The 23,254-nt window shown below is 40.4% G+C and overlaps 1 protein-coding gene across 2 annotated transcripts in view; it reads right to left on the bottom strand.

Moving 5' to 3' along the window:
• Positions 1-22,782, bottom strand: part of LOC145984385 (uncharacterized) — a 36,061-nt gene extending 13,279 nt beyond the window's left edge. For both annotated transcript variants that reach the window (XM_083118046.1, XM_083118047.1), the window contains exons 1-3: positions 22,681-22,782; positions 4,193-4,372; positions 1,940-2,092 (exon numbers count right to left, since the gene is read on the bottom strand). In XM_083118046.1, the coding sequence (XP_082974172.1) occupies positions 1,940-2,092; positions 4,193-4,372; positions 22,681-22,741 (394 nt within the window). In that variant the 5' untranslated portion in view covers positions 22,742-22,782. The remainder of the gene's footprint in view (positions 1-1,939; positions 2,093-4,192; positions 4,373-22,680) is intronic.
• Between the last annotated feature and the right edge of the window lie 472 nt (positions 22,783-23,254).

Below are 23,254 nucleotides of genomic sequence, written 5' to 3'. Positions count from 1 at the left end.
ACAGTGTGAGACAGCAGTATGGGATGGTCTGAGGAACTCACAGACTTTCAACGTGGTCAGTTGGTTGGGTGCCACTTGTGTAGGAAGGCTGTGTGTGAGATTTCCACCCTCCTAAACATCCCTCGGTCCACTGTTTCTGATGTTATAGTGAAGGGATGAGTGCAACCCAAAAGCGTGCAGGCCAACCTCCCATGTTGACCTCCAGAGACCATCGAGTGTTGAAGAGGATCGTACAGCATTATCGTCAATCATCCATCACCACCATCACACAGGAATTCCGAACTGCATCAGGATCTACTCCAAGCACCATTACTGTTTGGTGCAAGGTGCGGCAACTTGGTTTCCATGGCCGAGCAGCTGCCCATAAGTCAAACATCACACAGACAAATGCCAAACGCTGCCTCGTGTGGTGCAAGGAGTGTCGAAACTGGACCATAGAACAGTGGAAAACCATTGTGTGGAGTGATGAATCACAGTACACAATGTGGCGATCCGATGGTAGGGTGTGGGTGTGGCGAATGCCTGGTGAACGACATCTACCAGCCTGTATAGTGCCGACAGTGTAATTTGTAGGTGGCGGGGTTACAGTATGGTCATGCTTCTCCTGGAGGGGGCTTGGCCCCCTTGTTGCTTTACATGGCAATGTCACGGCACAAGCTTACATTGACATTTTAACAGCTTTCATGCTGCCTACCGTCGAAGACCAGTTCAGGGATGACCATTGTGTCTTTCAACACGACCAAGCACCCCCCCCCCCCCATCCATACTGCAGGGCTTGTGGGGGAATAGTTTGATGACAACAACGTCCCACTAATGGACTGGCCTGCGCAGAGTCCTGATTTGAATCCCATAGAACATCTCTGGGATGTTTTGGAATGCCGACTTCATGCTAGACCACACCCATCCACATCAGTACCTCTTCTCATTTTGGCGCTCTGCGAGGAATGGGCTGCCATTCCTCAGGAAACCTTCCAGCACCTGATTGAAAGTATGCCTGTGAGAGTGAACGCTGTCATCAAGGCTAAAGGTGGGGCAACACCGTATTGACTTCCAGTGTTCCCGATGGAGGGTTGCCCAAACTTGTACTTTATTTTCAGGTGGGTGTCTGGATACTTCTGATCACATAGAGTATATGGACAAGAACAACAGGAATTTATTGTCTAGTTATATGTATTTAAATAAAATAGCAATTGCTAAAAGATTATTAATAATAGATATAACTGAACAACAATGATTAACATTGGAAAACTTTGCAATTATCTATGTAATATGTAAAACACTGGGTGCTGGGTTGCAATTTTGAAAACTGACTAAATTGTGATAAATGTATATTTTGTATCATAGGTGAGGATAAAAATGGTAGGGGAGGTAGTATGCAAGTTGAATATCCTGTAAAGAGTTTTAGCCATGCTCATGGGCTTCAATTTGCAATACAAGTGGCATTAGTATTACATGAACAAATATACAACTGCACATCACTGACTTTGAGAAAATCAGAACTTTTCCATGCTAAAGACATTTCATGTAAATGAAGGTGAGAATATTTTATCTATCTGTTATATTTATGCTTATATATAAAATTTCTGTCACCAATTCAATTTTCCAATAAACAATTTATGTGAAATTGTCAATATATTACAAAATATATTTAAAATAGGTTTTTTACATACCTGTGAGAAAGTGGAGATAGGTATTAAATTATGAAAAACTTAGTACTCACAGTTTACAAAAATGATATCAAAAAAATTTTATATTGGACATGTGTAAGGATACTAAACAGTGATGGTCCAACATGTATACCATGTCTGCAATGTTTGCTATTAAAATAATAAACTGTCTGCTGTAAAATTGAATTTTTTGACTTAAATGGTGTTTCCCAAACAGCCTAGAATTTGAAATGGTTTAAAGTAAGGAAATAAAATATATTATTGTAACTTACGCAGAACTATAAGGTAATAATGACTGGAACTAGATCCTTTATCTGTTACTGCAGTGCATGTGTAGTTCCCCTCCATCTGAGTACTGGCATTGGTGATGTTCACATTCCAAGGAGGAGTTGCAGGTTTTATGTGATTCGAAAATGAACCTAGAACTAAGAGTAAAGTAATTGCAGAAATAAATTAAATAGAATGAATTTTGTGTAAGATATTAAAATGTATTTTTTTAAGAATTACACCCGATGTTTCACAGTTATCAAAAGGCTAAAAGACTGGCAGATTGTAGTACTGATCGAATCACCTTCACTATGGTTGAAATTGAAAATATATGGAGCTCCCTTCATGGAATGGCACAATGAACAGTACAGACTTTACAATTTTTATGGGCATTAACAATAACAGTAAAATTTCAGAAAACCACAAATTCATGGTTGCCATACAAACGTTTTTTGTTCTTGAAACTGACATTTCTTAGCTGTGATGCAATTGTGTACATTTTCATTTGTTAAATAGAAAGAAGAATGGGTTTTCAATATGCATCTTCCATTCTTTGCAAATAAGTCATTGCATGTATAAAATTAAGAATCTGAAATTGAAACTAATGGTTTAGCGTTCTGGTATATTGATTGCAATGATTGTAGGCAATCATGTCTGATATACAAGCACCTCACAGGAACTGAAAGGTTTTCAATTTGATGCATGGAAGCATCAATTTAGACAAATGAACTTCTTCCCCATGATAAAAATTGTGGAAACACCCAGGTATTATTATAATAACGTCACAGACATGCACACATAATGTATTTTTAATATCCCTTGTTATCAGACTAAGAAACAATACATAAGTGTTTAATAGGACAATGAGGCCAAAAGTGCATATTTGTTTTGTGCATTATTATTCCAATACAATTTGTAATGCTGTGCAAATTATGAGATGCCTCCAATATACAGATGAGAGGCCATAACATACAACATTTGTATCTGTAATATTATTTACTGTCGCTTTTGTGATATTTTTGACTATACTCGGTCTTGGGAATCTCTGGAGCAGGTGACCAAAAACAAGTAGTGCACAAGTGGTGATGAGGGACCTCGGCCAATGAATGTGTGAGAAGGGAAGAGCTTTTATGAGGAGGCAATGCAACTGCAGTGAGAGAGGAGCAGTTGGGATCACAGTACAGTGTATTAATAATAATAAATAATAATAATAATAAATAATAATAATAATAATAAATCTTTAATGAGCGGGCGAGGTTCAGCGTACGCTGTTCTCCCACCTAGGTTCCATTCAACTACATATATATTTACTTAAAAGTCTAGAAATGTACAAGTCTTTGAACAGTGTTAATTGTTTGAGCCTTGCGGTCCAGAAACAAGCAAGTGTGCTGTGCATGGACTGTTTTCTGCCTCTAATTTCTTTATTCTTATTCTTTATACCTGTTTTTGCTTATTTGATTGATTTGATTATTTTATGTAGATTTTCTGTCACTTTTGGCTAATTGCGATTATTTGAAATTGATGAAGGCACACTTACAAAGCACACCTATTTCCAGGTCGGGATTCAAACCCATGACCTCTTGTATCGTAGCATGCAGTGATAACCATTTCACCATGGAGGTCAGCTGACACACAAAGAATCATGTGATTATGTAAATAGCATTTGTTTCATGTTCTCAATTCTTTTTTTTGTTGCTGAAAATTACATTGTTTACTTGTACTCTATGAGCAGAACATTGAATGTTCTTGAGGCTCAAAATTTCCAGATTGGAACAGTCAACTTTACTAATGCAAGGAAGGAAACATGATTCATGCCATATGAAAACATACAATTACTTCAACTTACCTGCAAGAGTGTCATTTGAACAGTCTGCGGAGGTATGAGTGTTTGGACTGTGGCTACCAGCTGTTTGTGGCACCTCGCACTGCTTTACTCTACCCACTTTCTTCCTCCCCTTCTCTGCTGTTATATGCTGTATTGCTCCAGAGATTCTCGGGACAAAGTGTACTTGTAATGATGGGATGAGCGATAATTATATGATGTAAGGACAATCACAAAAAGCCCCCATGCCCAGTCCAGAATTTGAAGATGGTTACTTGAGTGGCAAGATCAATAGTTGGCCACTTAATGCATTCAGTCACAGAACCGACATGACATGCAGCCATAGAGGTGCATTCTCAAATGATATAACTACTAAACTATACTCACATTTAAAAGTTGGCAAATTTATCATAACATGGAATATTTAATCACTTACCTTGAGTACCTTGTTGATGTTGCCATATGTAAAATATTTCATTATCTTTTCTCCAAGTGATGTCAAGAAGTATTTCATTACCATCTAAGGTGAAGTCACATGATAATGTTCCTGAACCACCAAGCTTGATGTACTTTGAATTAAACAACCCTACATGGTGTATTTGAACAGCATTCTTACCTACATAAAAATATAAATCTTATGAAGATATTGTTTTTCAAAATTTAAACTTTTGATAAGTAATATTCAAATTCCCATCAAAATTCCCATTTACAATCTTTTACAACTGTGTTAGCCATCAAATTCCCAGAATGTGAGTGCTAAATTGGCTTGTTAGAACCAATTTTACCATTTGTCTTGAAAAATGCCCAGGCTGCGATTTGATCCTGAAGCCCCTGACATAGTGTGTTGTGCTAACCAATCTGACGTGGAAGTTGGCTGTGTGCCAAGTGTATTTTTCAAAGTTTTGTAAAGTTTGTGCGTGTATAATCTACGAACATGAAACATGTTGACCAAGATCCAGAAAGACAATTTGGAGAGGGTCCAGCACATATTATTCATATCTTCTATTATTCTATGCATGACAAAATAATTCTTAATTATGCATACATATGTTCCTTATACATGTATGTGTCGTTTTTATCAGGCACATATATTCTAGCTCAAACTAAAATACAGGAAATAATAGAATGGTAAATGTGACTGATGCATCACACTCAAATAACAACCGTTGGAGGGAGAGGGACATCTATGCTAGACTTTGATGCTTCCACATGAAGATTCTCTCTAATGAAGTTGTATTTTATGGCGGCTTTTAGCACAAGCCCACTGAACAAAAGAGTCTTCGTTCTCCTCTCAGTGTTTCCAACAATTCGAATGCAAAACTCGCTAACCAGCATGGAATTTTCCCAGGAACGGAGAACTTAAAACTATTACAGGAAAGGGTGGGATGACATGGAAATTGTCCTCTGGGCCAAGAACACTGTTTCAATGAACGCTTGCAAAAAGGGGAGGCCATTACCCTCTTCAAACGACAGAGTAGATGCAGCGTGTGGGTATGTGTGTGTGGGGAGGTATCCTTTGTGAAGACACCCAAATGCCAACATCCTTTCTACGTAGTCAGCAGAGGCACCAAGATTAATCATGTAAAGGTGCAGAATGAAATTTAGGGGATGCAATGTTGAAAATAAAGAAAACTTAAACACCTGTAGCCTCCACATCAAATAAAAATCAACATTTCTTAGGCATCTGTGCAGGGACGTCGTTACCAGGCGTCTGATTCACCGATTTAGTCAGGACAGTGCGTTACTTTCAATCCCTGTCCCGACTTTTTCGAACTGCAATCGTGATGCGAAAATGTCTCTTTATTATTGTTTTTTTTTTTGTTAACTCACAAGTAGACATGTTCTTTATTGTATGAATAATTCTAAGTATGCAACATAGAATTATCATGACTTTTTAATGGCGCTCGCACTATTTGAAATATTTTGTAATATCTGTCTGTCTGTCTGTCTCTCTATCTGGTCTACGTCAATGACAGAAATGCAAGCAATATTCTTATTTATTTTTAACCCAATTAAAGGAAAGTGTAAGCATTTAAAAGAAATAAGAAAGATTATCATGTTGCTCTTCCTTAGAAATTGTTGTTCTTCGAGGAAGAAAAATTAGAAGGATTTAGTCCAGCACCTTAACACAGTGTCCCATGAGTCTCTCTTGACTAACACTGTCAAATGTGAAGTGATTTTATGAATAACATTTTCCGCCTGTTTACTGTTTACGTATAACGTTGCACAGATTTGGCAGTTCGCACACGGTGTAATTATTTCGTGTTATCTTACGCAGCAGCAAATACATTTCATAAGACTGTTCTGGACACAAGACTTGCATCAGTAAACAAGCATTTTGTCTGTTACAGTATCACAGGAAAAGAACATCGTCCTGTAATGTTCAAGCCTCTAGATATTTTCCATTAGTAATGTCTAATCACAATAATAAGTTAGAAGAAATAACTCGCATTTTCACAACTACCAATATTCTCGTTTTTAATCACTTCGAAAATTATTTCTCGAAGACATCGGTTATACTACAAGAAAGCAAATCAAAATTAAAGTAAAAGTTCAGCTACACGTATACCAAACGACATTTACAGTATTGGAGGGACAGAATACTTAAAACAAATTGTTGTTTCATTCGAAGGTAAAGGCGTGGTGCAGTGGTTCTTCTACCTGGTTTAAGGAGCTAAAGCTTGTAGGGTAGTGGCTACCATTCAGGATTGTCAATCTGATGGTCGAAGGTTCAAACCATTCCGGTGGCAGAAAATTTTGGTAAGTTTTAGACATATCCCATTGTGTTCATTGTCCACGCCGTGTGAAACGGAATGATTCAGTTTGGAATTAACGATGGGGGGAGGGAAAATATTGAATTACAAAATCTCCATTTCAACGAACCGAGAAGTGGAGAAAAATTGAATGATTCTTATAAATATTAAAAATTACGTTCATTTCATTAGTGGTGTAATCGCAGGTAAAATCAAAGATCTTACATGGAAGATTTTAATTTGCTCTGAACTCAGCCAAAAGGCATTTCGCACCGATCTAATATATTCTCCAATACATTTCAAAATGTTATTGAATGTTTCATGTCGATAATTTGACCAATGCATCCATTCTTGACGCTCAGACGATATTTTCTGCAACTACCTCTTCTCTCCAGTCCCTTCTCCTTCTTCTCTCCCCTCTTTCCGTTCTGCTTTTATCTCATATCGCCTTCCCTACTTTTCTCGCATCTTATCTCCATCCCACTCTTCTCCACTCCTCTTATCTCCTTTCCTGTCTTAGATTTCCGACTCCACTGCACTATTTTCTCTTTTATCGTTCTTCTCTTTTTCTCTCCTTTACTCTACTCTCTACTTCCCTCTTCTCGTCTCCTCCTCTCCTCTCCTCTCGTTTTCCTCCTCTTTTCTCTTCTTTGTTCTTTCTTCCTCATCTCTCCTCGAATCTTTTTCCATTCTCCTCACTACATCTCCTCTCCTCGTCTATCCTATCTTTCTTCTCTCCTCTACTTTTCCTCTTCTCCTTTCGCTTTCTCTTTCTCCTCTCCTTTGTAACCTTTCGTTTCCTCTCACCTCTTTTCCTTACTGTAGACTCATCAGCGATGAAATACTAGAAAACCTATTTTTTTCTTTCAGAAAGAATTTTGTCATTTGCGATATAATAGTGATATTTTTAATAATTTTATACAATAATACTTGTTTATATTTCTTTCGCGTATTTTATAAATAGCTATTGTGCATGTGGCAACCCTGAAATTGAGCCTAACTCTGCACGCAACCCACCAACGGCTTGTGTAAATTGGGTTGCCTAGTTTAAAATGTCGTTGTCCTAAAACTTTTGAGAGACACTGTACAGCGGTAAACCACATATATGCAAACAGTTACAACTGGTCCCGAATCAGAGCGCAATACACGCTAAATAAGTATAATGGCGGCAGGATATCTCATATTTCCGGGTAAGTAGTATTATTCGCACCAAATATCTATTCTACTATTGAAACAGTCTAAAACACGCAACGTGTCAAAAGTAATTATCTTCACAAACTGTACGATTTCTCGAGTCGCATATTTTTCTCGATATCGTGAAGACCGATTTTGAGAATCCTCCTTAACAAACGATGCCTCTCCGATTGCGCAGTGATAGCGTTGTTGCCTTGTAATCCAGGGGTCCCGGGTTCGATACATGGGCGGAGGTACACAGTGGTCCGGATCTTACTTTAAAATGTAGGTCCAGTCCCGATTTGCTTTACTGTGCATAAAGTGGACTTAAAAACACCAACTCAATTCAACTCCTTAACAAACTTTTCGAAGAATCGAAAATTTAAACAAGAACAAGTAAATACATTTTTGTAATTTTGAAGTAAATTATTATTATTGTTGTTATTATTTTGGGTACTTTTGGTTCGTATGAATCTGCCTCACAGAGTAAGCTTATTTTGTTGAGTCAAGTACAATAACAAACCCTTGCAATAAGTCACTGGAAAGACATGTGAGGTTGCACATATATTTAAGCATCTATAAATAAATAATAACCCGTGGTTCGACAGCCCTGGAAGGCCCTTGGTCTATCTCCCGACTGCCAGTCCCTCCCACAACCCTACCTAGAGGTGTGGAGATCTTTAACCAGTAATGGGGTGACGTGGGGTCAGCACGTCGAACCCCAACCGTTATAGGGGATATCCGCAAAGAATAATTATATTCTTGTGGTAAGGAGTCGTTGTCATTTAACAAACTTTATTGATTTATTCCATCAGTATTATTTAAAATGTAGTGCCATACTGAACTTACCAACTTAACAAAGGTACATTGATTGCTAAATGAGACATTTTCCTTGTGTTGCAGAGCAGGTTCAGTTTTTGGAGTATTGCAATGTTTTACACAGTCCGTTCGAAGAATTTTTAGAATATTGATGTTTTGTCAAAGGGACCACCCCCGAATAAATATCCGTGGATGTTTTACAGGTTTCATCGTATTTAAGAAGGTAATTTTTCCGGTGCAACTTTCCTCCGTACAACATGTCTTTTGCCACTCAAGCTGAAGAGGCGATTCATAGGTGCAACGACCTTGGCAGAAAGGAACTCTGATTGGCACCATGTTGACAAAAGACTCAAGAAGTCCCGCAACCGACAGAACTCGAAGAGCTCAGATCCTACGGTGACATACACTTTGGTTGAACACAACCGGATGCATTGGTAGGAAATGCAGTGATTTTATGGGCCGTCCCTTTCTGGGAAATCGGGGACCTTTTGAAAACACACTTTCCCTTCATGCACACTAGGGGGCCTAAGCCAGATCACCCCTTCCCACAAAATCTTCTCTTCATCTGGCTCTGGTTATCGGCCGAGCCGAAACGCACTGCAGGTAGCTAAGACTTTCTGGGTTAATTACTTTATGGTTCAGCATGGACATAGGCTTTTCAAATTGTAAGAGACAAAATTCTACTGTTTGTCCCTTTTCTGGCGGGAGATGAATGACAAAGATGTCGCGGTTCCTTCAGGTTCCCACACTCAACCCTTGTGCTCATAACCTGCAATGAAGGGAAAGGCCATAATAAGCCTTTGTAATGTATCGACTTCTATCCTTCCTTGGTAACTTTCCACTCATTTTCAAGAACCATCTGCTTCTTTTTGCCCTACTGTGTTGATTGGTCGACAATTGATGACTGTCAGCTAGTTCGAAGAAGAGTTTGATCCGAGAAGTAGTTTCATAGTTAGCTTCTGTAAACGTGAGATTCCTGTAGGATCACGGAGTGCTTGAGATCTCATTTTCATGCATTGCGAGTGAAATTTCGATTGATTTGGTTCATTTTTACTTGCACTTCTGCCACATTTGGCTAATTGCGAAGATGGGGATGAGTGATGATATGATTAAATTGATCAATGGACACTCACAAACACCCATGCTCAGTCCGGAATTCGAACCCGGTACACCTGACATCGTAGCACGATGTGGTAACCACTCCGCCACGGGGGTAGGTGAAGTGAAATTTCGAGTGTGAAGCTGCCAGCTCGTTTTCCTCTCGAAAAAATTGAAGTGGGATCGACTGATCGAACAAATGTCCAACACATTGACTTTCTAAATTGGTGTCCGACTACCACACAGGAGACCGGGTTTGACTCCCAGGGCGGTTGATCTCATATGTGATGAAGAATAAGTCACATTTCAATTAAGGAAGGAAACGATGTATGTAGTTATCTTTATATAGTAGTGTGCATGTTCTAGAAATAATATGTTTCAAAATTCTGCATATTTTGTGATTTTTCTTCATTTAGCCTTCACCAGGGTTGTCAAAGGTCCAACTACCCACAATTTCTATGGGTTTTATTGGGTTCCGTTGCAGGACCGGAACCTTTCTTCTCGCACAATTTAAATTCGGTCCTAGTAGTGTATTGTTCCATTAAAAAAAGGTTACTGGATCGTATTTAAATTGATCCGGAAAATATTCCTGCACCGAATTTTAATTCATCCTGGAAAAAAAGGTTCTTGGATAGTCTTTAAATTCAGCCGCAAAACAAGGTTCCTGGAGCGTATTTAAATTTTACCGAAAAAATAGTTCCTGCACCGTATTTAAATTCATACGGAAAAAAGGTTCCTGGACCGATTTGAGGCCTAGAACCCATTTACACTTGCCGATTTTCTCTCCCGGATGTGAAATGAATTTACTTACAATACCTGGGCCATTAACAGCCCTGGGATTGTTAAAGATTAAGGAACGCATACATTCTAATTTGTTCTATAGGATTCCGTTATAGGACCGGAACCTTTTCTCTCGCACAATCTAAATTGGTACCAAGTTGCGAATTGTTTCATTTCAATACGAAATTTTGACCCTATTTAAACTGATCCGGAAAAAAATGTTCGTTGACCGTATTTAAATTCTTCAGGAAATAAGGTTCCTGGACCGAAATTAAATTCATGGACAGAATTGAAAACGTTACAGATGAAGAGGTTCCTTACGGTCCAGAACCCATTTATGCTTGCTAATTTTCTCTCCTGGGTGGGAATTGAATTTGTTTAAAATTCCTGGACCTTTAACAAATTAGGCCTCCACCCGCAAATGCAGACGCTGTGGCTGCTGCTTAGGCGGGAAAGTTGACTACACGTACAAATAAAATTAATCCAAAGTTATATAGCGAATAATAGTTACTTCCATAATAATATCATGAAATATGGAGAGCCAAATTACTAATAAAGCGTTTCCTGTTATTTGTCTATCCTAGTGGGAACGAAAATCATTTGCCCTTGCTGGTGAACTCGGTTCCTGCAAATTCAAGACGGCATTTCCTAATTTTCATTTCTATTTGGGCCGACAACTCTGTGGTGGAGTGATTAGCAGGCTACGCTACGAAGCAGAATGTCCCGTGTTCGATTTCCGGCTGAGAATGTGTCTTCTTTGTGATGGTCCTTTCATCAAGTTAATCTTAACTCATTCTCATCTTCACGATTAGCCAAAAAGTGTCAGAAAGGTGAAGTAAAATGAACCAAGTCAATCAATAATTTCTATTTCGTTATTTTACGCCGCTTTTCTACCTCTTGGGTTAAATGCGACGATGAGATTGAATGATGATACGAAGGAATAGCTATGCGAGACATGATGCAACCACACCTGTCCAAGGTCCGAACCTTGGACCTCTGGTTTCGTAGCGCGTCATGCTCATGCTTCGGGAGTGGAATCCTTTGAATGAAAAACTATAAAAGTAGGGTGAAAGAAAACAACATTGTACTGTGTAAAAAGCCATATTTAGGTCCTCTAAAGAAAACTACAGTTATTCAGTAAAATTAATTTTGAAGGACAAAGCCTCCGTAGTGTTTTTCCATTCGGTGACGCATGATCATCACATCGAGTCCATCTAGTTTTGAGAATGGAATTCGCTTACATATTGATTTGAAGTAGCTTCCCAATTGTCCTCACGATGTTAGGCCATCACAGAAATTTTGGAGTTCCTACTAGGGATCGAACCTTGAAAGAATAGAGCGCGATAATTTGAGCACTTTCAGTTTTGCACGCGCAAAGATTACTTTTAAGACATTAGATGTGTGCATAAAATTTCATATATATAGTCATCATTCTCCAATGTGTACAGTACGACGCCACAAAAGGCTCGTGCATGTCCCATAGATTAGTGGTTAAGGGTGTCGCCTTGCACTAAAGGCCGCCGAATTCGATTCTGGTATAAACAATATACATGGGATGCCTATCTTGAACTCATTACACAAACATTTCATTTTCGCACCGTTGTCATACTTGTGCACCTGATTCCAGCACCTTTTTATGTCTAAACTGACGGAAGAGGGTTTTCTCTACTTCTCAATTTTCTTCGAGCAAATTTACAAATCTAAGGAGTAAAGATTAATGACATTGTTCTTGGTGTCTCAAAAAATCCATGGATTTTTAAAGACTGTTTAGATGCCATTAAGTTAATATGTTCATTCTGCATTTAGATTCCCGAATAATGGCCGTGGATTTCGCGAGTCTATATTCGTAAATGTTTGGGGGCTACAGGAGAAAATAATGTTCTCTTCCAATAAGATTTTATATATATATATATATATATATATATATATATATATATATATATATATACTGTACATAATATACTTATGTAGGCCTATACGGTACAACCTTGGTGACAATGAAGTTCGACCAGAAAGGAATACGTGATTAAATGCACAGAGGCATAGGCGGTGGAATGGGTGGTGACCCGCAGAAGTGACGCATGTGTGTAAGAGGAGGCGTGTGAGCAGGCAAGAATCGTGATCCCAGCATGTTGCACCCAAGGTCACGTAAAGAACGAAAACGGGGAACTATACGCGTGACATTGAACTTCGACCAGGCACCAGACCCATACGGAATATTCCAGATAGTGGCGCATTCGACGGAAGCATGACGTCACGGACACGATAAGGGAGTCCGCCGTATATAAGCGCGTGCTGTGCACCGAGGAACCGCAGTGCATCATCACCATGGCAAGGGGCAAACATATTGACAACACCGTGAGGAGAAGAGTGGTGGAGTTGCAACGGGATGGACTCCGTGAACGGGAAATAGGGCGCCAACTGAACTTACCCAAGTCAACCGTCCACTGCATCATCAAACACCACCAAAATACGGGTACTACAGAGCCAAGTAAGGCCCCCGGTCGAAAACGCCTGCTGAGCGTGCGTGACCTACGGATATTTAGGCGCTATATCCAGACCAACAATCATGTTTCTGTGGCCGAATTACGACTGTGGACTCGACAACGCTTTCACATTGAAGTGTCAACCAGAACCATTCGCCGTTACCTACAGCGATGCGGTTACCGAGTGTACAAGGCGAAACGTAAACCCTTCCTTTCCATGTTGAACAAAGGCAATCTACTACGATGGGCACGAATGTACCGGGGATGGACATTTCGGCAGTGGAACAGGGTTTTGTGGACGGACGAATCCATTTTCAATGTTGTGTACGGGAAAATACGGAAAACAGTCATTTGTCGGAAGGAGGAACAGAATGAAGCAAAATGTTATGCACGTCGTCACGCCTGCGTCAGTGATGGTATGGGGATGCATGACGGCATCTGGGGTTGGCCCACTACACGTCTGTGAGGGCATTATGAATGCACACGCCTATACACGCATACTGGAGCGGCATCTTCCCACAGTGCGAAGGCACCTGTTCCACAGGCGGCGTCTCATCTTTCAACACGACAATGCCAGGCCTCATACAGCGCGGCTGACAAGAGAATGGTTGACTCGCCATCACGTGCGAACTCTGCCATGGCCACCATCGAGTCCCGACCTCTCGCCCATTGAGAATGTGTGGCGTGTTCTTAAGCGACGTGTGCAACAGAGGGGACCCACGACAGTGGCTGCTCTTATCGCCTGCCTGCAGGAGGAATGGCACCGCATCGATGTGGAATACCTTGAACGACTCGTCCGCAGCATGCCCCGACGCATTGCCACAGTTATTCGCCGACGGGGCGGCGTCACACCATGGTAAACAGGATCCCCTCTAACAGTGGTCGAACTTCAATGTCACGTGTAGATGGACGAAAATGTTTTTTTTTGTGTGGACACCATACAGTGCTGCGTTGCAGCGGAAATTTGTTTTCCTTTGTTCCATGTAGCCTGCTGAATAAAATATGTTCAGCATGTGTTCTCCTTCTTTCACAACGCACTCCTATATTTGTGACTGGTCGAACTTCATTGTCACTAAGGTTGTATATTAATAGTTTGTTAGTTTTTAATGGTTTGATAGAAAAAAAATCTTAAGTTTTGGGCCCCCCCGAACTGATCAACCTAGCTACGTCCCTGCATCTGTGATAACATATATAAAACCATTTATTACATTGATCTATAGACAATTATCGAAAACCGGCCTCCCGATGCCATAGTCGTAACATCGTCGCCTTGTAATGAAGGGGTTCCGTGTTCGATACTCGGTGGAAGCACATTGCACAGTGGTTCAGATCCCACTTTAAATTGTATAAGTCCAGTCCTGACTAGCCTTTCTGTGCATAAAGTGGACTTAAACTCAACCAACCAACCAATTATTGAAAACCTCAAACAGGCTACTTGAAGAAACAATTGTTAACAAAAGAAAGACAACTGCCGCTGATCTTTATAGAGATTACCGCCAGTACAAGGAAGTAAGTGTGGCTTCTGTTTCAGAGCAGGATCAATGCTTGTCTGTTGTATATACATGGGCGTCCGGAAGGAGGGCCGTGCCCCCCCGGAAAAGGAAAGTCAACCAAAAATTATGTATTTCACACATATAATTTCATTTTAGCCACAATAATATGTGTTAATTATTGCATGAACATCATAAATTGAAATTTAAGCAATGTTTTTTTAGGGAACAACACTATTTTTGGAGAAAATGTACCTTGTTTGCCCCCCTGAAAAAAATACCTTCCTTGCCCCTCCCTGGAAAAAATCCTGCGGACGTCCATGCCATGGGCGTCCGGAAGGGGAGGCAAGGGGGCCGTGGCCCCCCCTGGAAAATAAAAGTCAACCAAAAAATGTGTATTTCACACATATAATTTCATTTTAGCCACAATAATATGTGTTAATTATTGCATGAACACCATAAATTCAAATTTAAGCAATGTCTTTTAGGGAACAACACTATTTTTGGGGAAAAAATTGTCTTCGTTTGCCCCCCCCTGGAAAAAATACCTTCCTTGCCTCTCCCTGGGAAAAATTCTTACTCAACTTTGGCCCCCTTTGAGGAGTTCTACGGATAAAAGAAGAATCAAATAGCTTGTTAGAGAAAAGCTAAAAATATCCCAATTCCTGAACAACCAAAGCAAAGCAAATAAAGAAAAATCGGCCCTTTCCTCTCTGTTCTCGCTTCAAATAATTTTCGTCTCGAATTGTGTCATTATTGACCCACAGCATCTGTTTCTTACGCCAATTGTTTTCACATAAGAGCCACTGTCTGTCCAATTTCTTCAGTTAAAAAAATTCAGGAGCATACGCAGAGCATTGAGGTGACCCGACACCTAGGAGCTCCCCGTTTTGAGGGGGCGTCCTCTACGCCACCAATTCTGACCGCATTTTTAGTCATAGATCGCTCACACATTATTTGCCCCAGGCCCAGCACCCACTAGGGCCGGCCCTGGTTATCGGACCCGGCCAACACAAAGGCCGCAAGATTTGTTCTAGTTCAGTAGTTTGGTCTTCTAATTTGTTATAGCTCTTGTCTGGACTTACGGCGGGCGGTCTACATACTGGCAAGGTAAGTGGGAATCGGCGAATACGCCGCAGACCAACCACACAACAGCGTTGGCGCCGAGAGTTACGACGTCGCGGGAGGAAGTGCTGCGCGCAACTTGTTCTACAAGCTGCTGTGTTTCTAATCTCGCTGGATTGGTCGTTTCCCCGCTCCCCACTTTCCTTACTAGCATGAAGGCCGCCCACCGTATGACCAGACTAGAGCTATAACTCAATTTACTTTTTGTTTTTAAATGGATTGTTTTCCTGCACATGTAAAAACAGTCCCTGTGTGCTGACTCGTACATAATAATTCAGGGACGTCGGAACCGGAGGGCAGTGGGGGCATCGAGGGGGCAAAATAATATTCTTACCCCCCCAGTCGCGCGCTAAAAATGAGACTATATTTTTCCAACTTGTGTTTCGTTTTGAAAATATCGGAAAAAATATTTTTGCACTAGTTAAATGAACGTGGACTCAAGTTTCGCTACCAGCAAGAAGTACGTGACAGGAAGATCCATGTGTAGATAAGAATCGCAGCCACATCTCCGGAAGTCAAGTGTGGTAGAATTATCTCCTTAGAAATTCGCTGCTTCGATTTTACGCACAGATGCGGTCGGTGTGAAACAATAAACCCAGCGTACCTTAATGGAAAGGGTGCAGAGAGCAGCGTAATTTTAAATCTTCTCTTTTCTATCTTCAACTACATTCCACGGATGCAAGGAATCCGAACCAGGGAGACAGGTGCAGCTTGAGCCTTCTATGTAGAAAGTTGAAGGTGGGGAAAAAATCGAAACGAATGCGAGACGACGCTGTGGTCTAGTGGGTAGGGCGTCTGACTGCCACGCGGAGACTGAGGTTCCATTCCCGTGGTGAGTGATCTGAGTTCGGAATTTTTCCGGCCTTGTCCCCGCAAAATAGCGGCCCCCGGGCTCACCCAGCCTCAAATGAATGGTACCTGGGGGCAACACTTGGAGGTAAATGCGGCCGGAGTGTGGTGCTGATCACATCATCTCCAAAATGCCCGAGATCGAGAATGTGTGGGCCCTACCCCCACATCCTCTAAATGTGCTTACATGGCACGGTGCTATATGCACGCGTTAAAAAACAAAATCACACGTGAACATAAGAATGAATGGTGTTACCTCTCTCTGAGGTCTAAAACTAAGCCATCAGCCCTGAACATGACGTTTGAAACAAACAGTAAACTTTTAATAAATCTAAATGGCCAAGAAATGAAAGTTCCTCCCTTGGTTGTTCCGCCTCTACTCATAAGTGCTTTCAGCATTGCCTGATGTGAAGAAGCCACAGAGGAGGGGCAAGATTGTCCTTGTGCTTTCCCCCCCCCCCCCCATCAGTCGCGCCCTAAAAAATGAGACTGATCTTGGTTGTGAAGAATATTTTTGCACTAGATTTGTGAACGTGCACTCAAGTTTCTGTTAACAGCAAGAAGCACGTGACGTCGCAGTCAGGTCTCTGCAACTTAGGAATTCGCTGCTTCTGTTTCCAGTTTTACTTTGAAGCCTGCCAGGTTTTGTACACATGTGCGTTCGCATATAACAATACACCGGGGAGGCGCACGGAGGACAGCTTAATTTTAAATCTTCCGGTCCACTTTCCGAACACGAGCTTTCTTTAAAGACCCCTTGCTGTAAAAAAGGCCATCGACCATGAGAATAGGTGCACTTTTTAAGTTCTTGGAAATTCAATTCTAGGCTAATCTCCCCTTCCCTCTCCAAATTGAGACTTGTTCAGACGACACAGTCGTTGTTCAGAGTAGAATAACTGCAGAAGGCGTGTTCCGGCATTTACTCTGCAAATTGTAGTGATGAGTTTGGACTTCCTTCCGCACCAACCGATATAACTGTGCATATATAGTTTATATACATTTAAACAGAAGCGTGCAGTAAGGAAAGGCGGGGCAAGCGCCGCTTGCGTTCTTTTTTAAAACACTTTTGATATTTAAAGTTCGTGTTTTTCAATGCCTCTATACACATTAGAATGGAATTTATTTACTATAAGATATTTACATTGCAGAATTTTCATTTCCTCTATTTTGTGTTCTTTTGGCTTGAAACATAAACCGGCTACACCCTTGACGACGTTGGGCGATGCGCCACGATTGACCGCGTTTAGAAGAAGAGGACTGCTCGCCTTTCTCCCCGCTTTTCGAGTGACTTATGCAGTTCTTGCATGGACAGTGTCCTTCCCCGTTTACGAAGAAAAAAGGCCGAGGGCAAGCAACACCAAGACCGCATCTGTCTTTGGCAAGGGTGTTGGAAAGAATTCGTCCACACGGCCACAAGTGTTGCTAACTTCCAGAATTTTCTGTGCATCCGTAGTACAGTGGGATCCATGAATACTACCGTGCAAATTGTCCATGACTATTTTCATTAATTTTTCTCTTACATCCTGTGTGTTTTTAAGCGATGGATTTTTATGTACGCTGGTGCAGAAGTTGTCAACAGCTTGTTTTTAGTCTTCTTTTAATTATCGAAGCTCTTATTGGGTCAAATAAAGTGCAAGAACATGGTGATGGGCAATTTGCACGGTAATACTCATGGATCCCACTGTACCACCTAACGCGGTACGATTTTCATGTTTGATACTCTATAGTAATCAACAAATTACATTATGAAGTTAGCCAGTGATCACAAGTCGTATGCTATTTATAAGAAATGAAATCACAGCCGGTACTTGAACATATTCGTCATGTGGTCGGTTACTCGGAAATATGGAGGGTATGTAACACTGCAGGTTATGGTGAAAAGGAAGGTTAATTTAGAAGCGTGGGTGCTGCTGTTGCATGTTGTTTTTTACTGTGATATTGTGATGTTTTTTTCTGTTCTTTGTGTCGTGTTTTTGTACCTGGTGTAAAAGTACATTGAAAATTTCCGCCAGGGTTGACATACCAGAAGAGCCATCAATTTGCAGTGCTGCAGGTAAGGCGTTGATTAGGGACCTTCTTTCAAAACCATTCAGTTCGAGAACATATGGTGTAAAGTTGGGGCTTGTGATTGTGAGTCGAGCGACCGTGTCCTGAACTGTGCACAACCAAACCAACTAAGAAAGATGGGAAAGTTTTCATTAGGCAGTTTAAAACATCTCAGTACAACAATATTATGTGATAGCAACGATCTTAATAAATTATTTTGTTGGCCATGTGTTTTGTTCAATACAAATTTAGGAACAAGCTACAGTGACTTGAGCAATTTTTATAATGCAATGCAAAGACATGAACGTTCCCAGAATCACATCTGCGCTTGCATCCAACTGAAGACAAGTCGTGATTCATAATTCTAGCCAAGTAAGAAACCGAAACCCGTCCGTTTGTTTAAGATCGAAACTTTACACTAATATGATGTTTATTATTTTTAGGGTTAAAAAAGAACGTAATTTAATTTACAGTTGCCCTCAAATATCAAGTAAATCATTATTTTCTTCATGGTTGAAATTTACAAGTTTATATCGAGAGGCTTTTTTCTTCTTTATAAACCTGCAGCGAAGATTTGATTTTACGGTATGTATGCACTTCACACACTCAAGCCCGATACTTCACCATTGTGCACATTATTGTAGATAGGGATGTGTGTAGGCTTATATTATATTTGAAATTGTTATAATTAACCAAAACGAAAAATTAACCCATCGCTTGCCTATCACGAAAGGTCACGGCACGCCCCTGCATTTAAATCATTTGCAGAAAGTAGACCGACTGCAATTAGTCGCCTGATATAGAATCAAGAGACTGGTAAGTGTTATTTCTCTCCTTACGTTTTCTTTACTAACTTATATTTTCTGTGTGAAAGGACAAAAAGACAAGACTAGAGGCAGACAAGTATCGTCCCGATACACCATCAGTTCTCTGACCTTTCGGGCATTAACGCTGCAAACTTTGGAGTGTATGAACCACCTCCTTTCGTGGGAAGGGAGAAACTTTTATTTCTTGGCCATTTAGATTTATTAAAAGTTTACTGTTTGTTAACGTCATGTTCAGGGCTCATGGCTTAGTTTTAGACCTCAGAGAGAGGTAACACCGTTCATTCTTATGTTCGCAGGTGATTTATTTTTACGTTGGGAGGTTGGCAACGTCGCGGCATGGTCGATATTTTAGACTTCTCGGGGTGGGGGCAGTGGGGGGGATCGCCCCTCTCGCCTTCAGTCTTAGGTTATCTCAAATCTGAAACATCTACAGTGCAAAAGGCTTAACCTGGCACGGCTCCCGCCAAAACCTTCTCCGTCGTTTGCAGGACGTTGTTGCCACTGATTTCGGCGCAAGCGAGCAAACATGGCGACAGGCCGGACTGCGAGCAGTCATTTGCGGGTGCAAGCACAGATGTCTCCGCCACCAGAATATTCACGTCCTTGACAACGTGGCAACAACGGACACGCGAAGGAAGCGGCGACCCCTGGTAGGCAGAGAACAAAGCATGTGCTGTCTCCAAATCTTCTGCCAATGGTTGAAAACACTCACGTGACGCCCGGGAAAGTTTGCTAGCAGAAGAAAATCTATGGTTTGGCGCGAACTGTGCCAGGTTAAACCTTTTGCACTGTAAGAGGGGCCATTGATCTTAAAAGACATGAAAAGTTCAGAGTGATTTTATTCAAATGCCAGGTATAGCTGAAGTCTTAGACGCAGTGCCAGTTCTGCATCTTTGACACAACCCAAGAGGAAGCCGACCGGACGCGTATCTGGTTTCGAGGCACCACCTGTTTTTCGGCAAAGCGGTGTTGTCACTTTTGCCTGCAGTGTTTAGGCATCCATTCATTCACTGCGACGTTATACTCCCAAGGTCTTTATATTATATATATAAAAAAAGCACAACACAATAACACAACCTAGCGAAGGTAATAGCAACTTCATATTATGAAATCTCTAAAGAAACTGAATTGGCAACATCTCATTTACTCCACGTGGAGTTGACAAGAGCTGTCATTGCTTGGACGGACGCTATTGGTGGGAAAGGTTTCAGGGGACCATTTACTGTACTCCACGTGGACCTGGCATGTGATTGTTAGAGGGAAAACTGATCTTTCGGGACTTTCTTTGAAGTAAAGTGAGGTTGGAATGAGGACGACAACTATACCTAGCTGCTTTGATATTACAGATCAAAATATCTTATTTTAAAGTTGATAGCGTAGCGTGGCGACTTGCCCCATATCTGACACCTCGGCCCTCTATATTTGCATGCACTATATTTGAAAGTCGTCGTTGCAAAACTTTAGCTTAGAAATGCTCTAAAATTACTGATAGTTGCATTTCTTAATCTTAATATCTGAATAGAAGTCTGGGATTTTAAAATATCACTAAAAAGTGAAAGAATCGTTTTTGTACGCCATTTTAGAAGCAGAAATGTTTTATATGTTGAAATATGAAAAATATAGAGCTTACAAAATAAAATATACCATATTGCCCCAATCTCATCGACTGCCTTCGCGATCAGCCAAAAATGGTAAAAAAGTGAAGTAAAATAAACCTAATCTATCATTAAATTATTTCCCTTTAACTCTTTCATTAATGTAATTCTTCTTTAGTATGTGACGTTTTTGTTACTAAGATTTATAAAATGACGAAATGGTAAATGAGAACACGGCCATGCAACACATCGATCAGAAAGCTTCAAAGACGTTCACTTCGCCCCCTTTTAAAAGTAGCGCGTGTTCAGATACGTTACTAATAATTAAAGGAATGCCTCAATACCATCATGCCTCACTGCATGCGAAGATTGAGTACCAGGCAGGGATGGAAATTTGCGGAAATTATCGTAAGACCTAAAATTTCAGTTTTCATGTATTAAGCGCCGTTTAATAAGAAATAAAATTATTTCGTAATAGAGGTCTCTGGGCCTCCTCTTATCTCTTATGAGTCTCTTCTCCACTTTGCATATTCATATATTTATGTAATAAATATGATATAATAAATTACTATATATATAATGGATAAAAGCAAGGAGGGCCAAAAGGGCTAAGTAAAAATCAAAGAAGGTAAAAGGAAACACTCACCGGACAGTAGAAAAATTCAAAATTTTCTATAACAGCATCATCGGTGTGAGGAGAAAGAGACGGAACCGGAGGGGGAGGAGAGATTGTAAAAACTGGTTGATGGATGTGAAAACCTGCCCCCCTCTCTCCAAAATAAGTTCCGACGTGCGTGTAATAATTTTTAGAGCAGAAACAAAATCAATTTGAACATTCAACGATTTTTGCTTTGCTACTCAGGCAAGTGCGAGGTAGTATGGTATCGAATTATTTAATTAACATTGGAGAGTAAAGGATGACCCATTCTGATGACTCCCAAGTAGTACGCCGTGGACTGCCGACTATCGAGGCTCTGGCGTTCGAACCCAGAACCAGTATAATCCTCTGTGGGGTTCGTGCATTCTCCTGTCCATGTGCGTTTGTGATTGTCCGTTTACCAATTTCCTCTTATCGCCTTTTATCCTCGTATTCGCGATTAGCCACAAGTGCAGGGGCGGCTCAAGATAAGATTTTCACCCGGGCGAGGTGGATTTTTGGCGCCACCTCCTTCCCCCATTTTTCTATCCTGGTCCCCCTACTATCCACCTTCCTCCAATAAAAAAACATGACCATGTTATATATTTACAGTTTTAATGAAAAATAAGAACCTTATTATGAAAATACTTCAAGTGTTACTGTTAAATAACACGTTTATGTGTGTTTATATAATACCTACATAATGATATCAAAATAACAGTAATATCTTATCTTAAATTGCTACATGATTTTGCAATATACTATACTTATTATGTTATGAAGCAGTAACCTCAATTCATTCTTGTCATTCAACTCTTTTTAAAACAAATAGCTAAGCACCCGGTGGAAGCACATAGTAGTTCGGATCTCACTTTCAAATGTAAGTCCAGTCCCGATTAGCCTTTCTGTGCATAAAGTGGCCTTGGAAGTAAACTCAAACAAACAAACAAATAGCCACGCTTACGTATTAAGCGCTAATCAAGGTGGATGAGTAAAGTATAGCAAATCGATCAATCAATTTAATTAACATTAACTGTTTTCCAGCTTTTGCCAATAAGCTTGAAAGGAAGAATATATATGATCTATTCTATCTAAAATCTTATCTAAATAATTTACTTAATGTATGTTGTAATAGTGGTTCGCGTATTGTTCTATACGGAAGCAAGTTGGATTCTTTTGTTTTATCCTTCCACTAAAGCCTTCCATTAAGTCTTTCTACTTTTTAGATAAAATTAAAAATACATACCCGAATAACAGGAAGCAAATACAACAAGGCACAACCATCTCGTTAGCATTGCTGCCAACATAAAAAAACGCACAATGTTTTTCGATTCATGCAACAGATCAACCAGCTACCAGCAAATGAAAGCGAATTGATGGAACAGCCGCAAGAACCACATTGTACCTTTGTTGCGTTTCAACGTTGCTAAGCAACGGACAAAATAATCGATTTCAACAGCTGTTGTAAAAAAGCCCTTTTTGACATGTGGCTGGACACAGGTTGGTGGAGCCAGGGAACGATGGCAGTTAGCACGAAACCTTGTAAGTGCCATCGTCCATCAATTTCTGACAGACACAATATAATTAAGGATCTACCCTGACCGAAATTTCTACTGGTGTTCAGTGTTAAAACTATTTTTAAAAAATGGTTCTGCAAACTCGAAAAATGAATTAAATGGCTGTAAATACAATAGCGTGCAAAGTAATTTTAAGAGAGAATTTTTTTACCTTCCCAAATGGCGTTGTGATAACGTACGTCGTTGCCTTGTAATGAAGATGTCCAGGGTTCGGCACCCGCTGGAGGCACATAGTTGTTCAGA

This window comes from Lepisma saccharinum, chromosome 2 (assembly GCF_977018435.1).
Source record: "Lepisma saccharinum chromosome 2, izLepSacc3.1, whole genome shotgun sequence".
NCBI classification, from domain to species: Eukaryota; Metazoa; Arthropoda; class Insecta; order Zygentoma; family Lepismatidae; genus Lepisma; species Lepisma saccharinum.
This window is presented reverse-complemented; position numbering and strand designations above follow the sequence as displayed.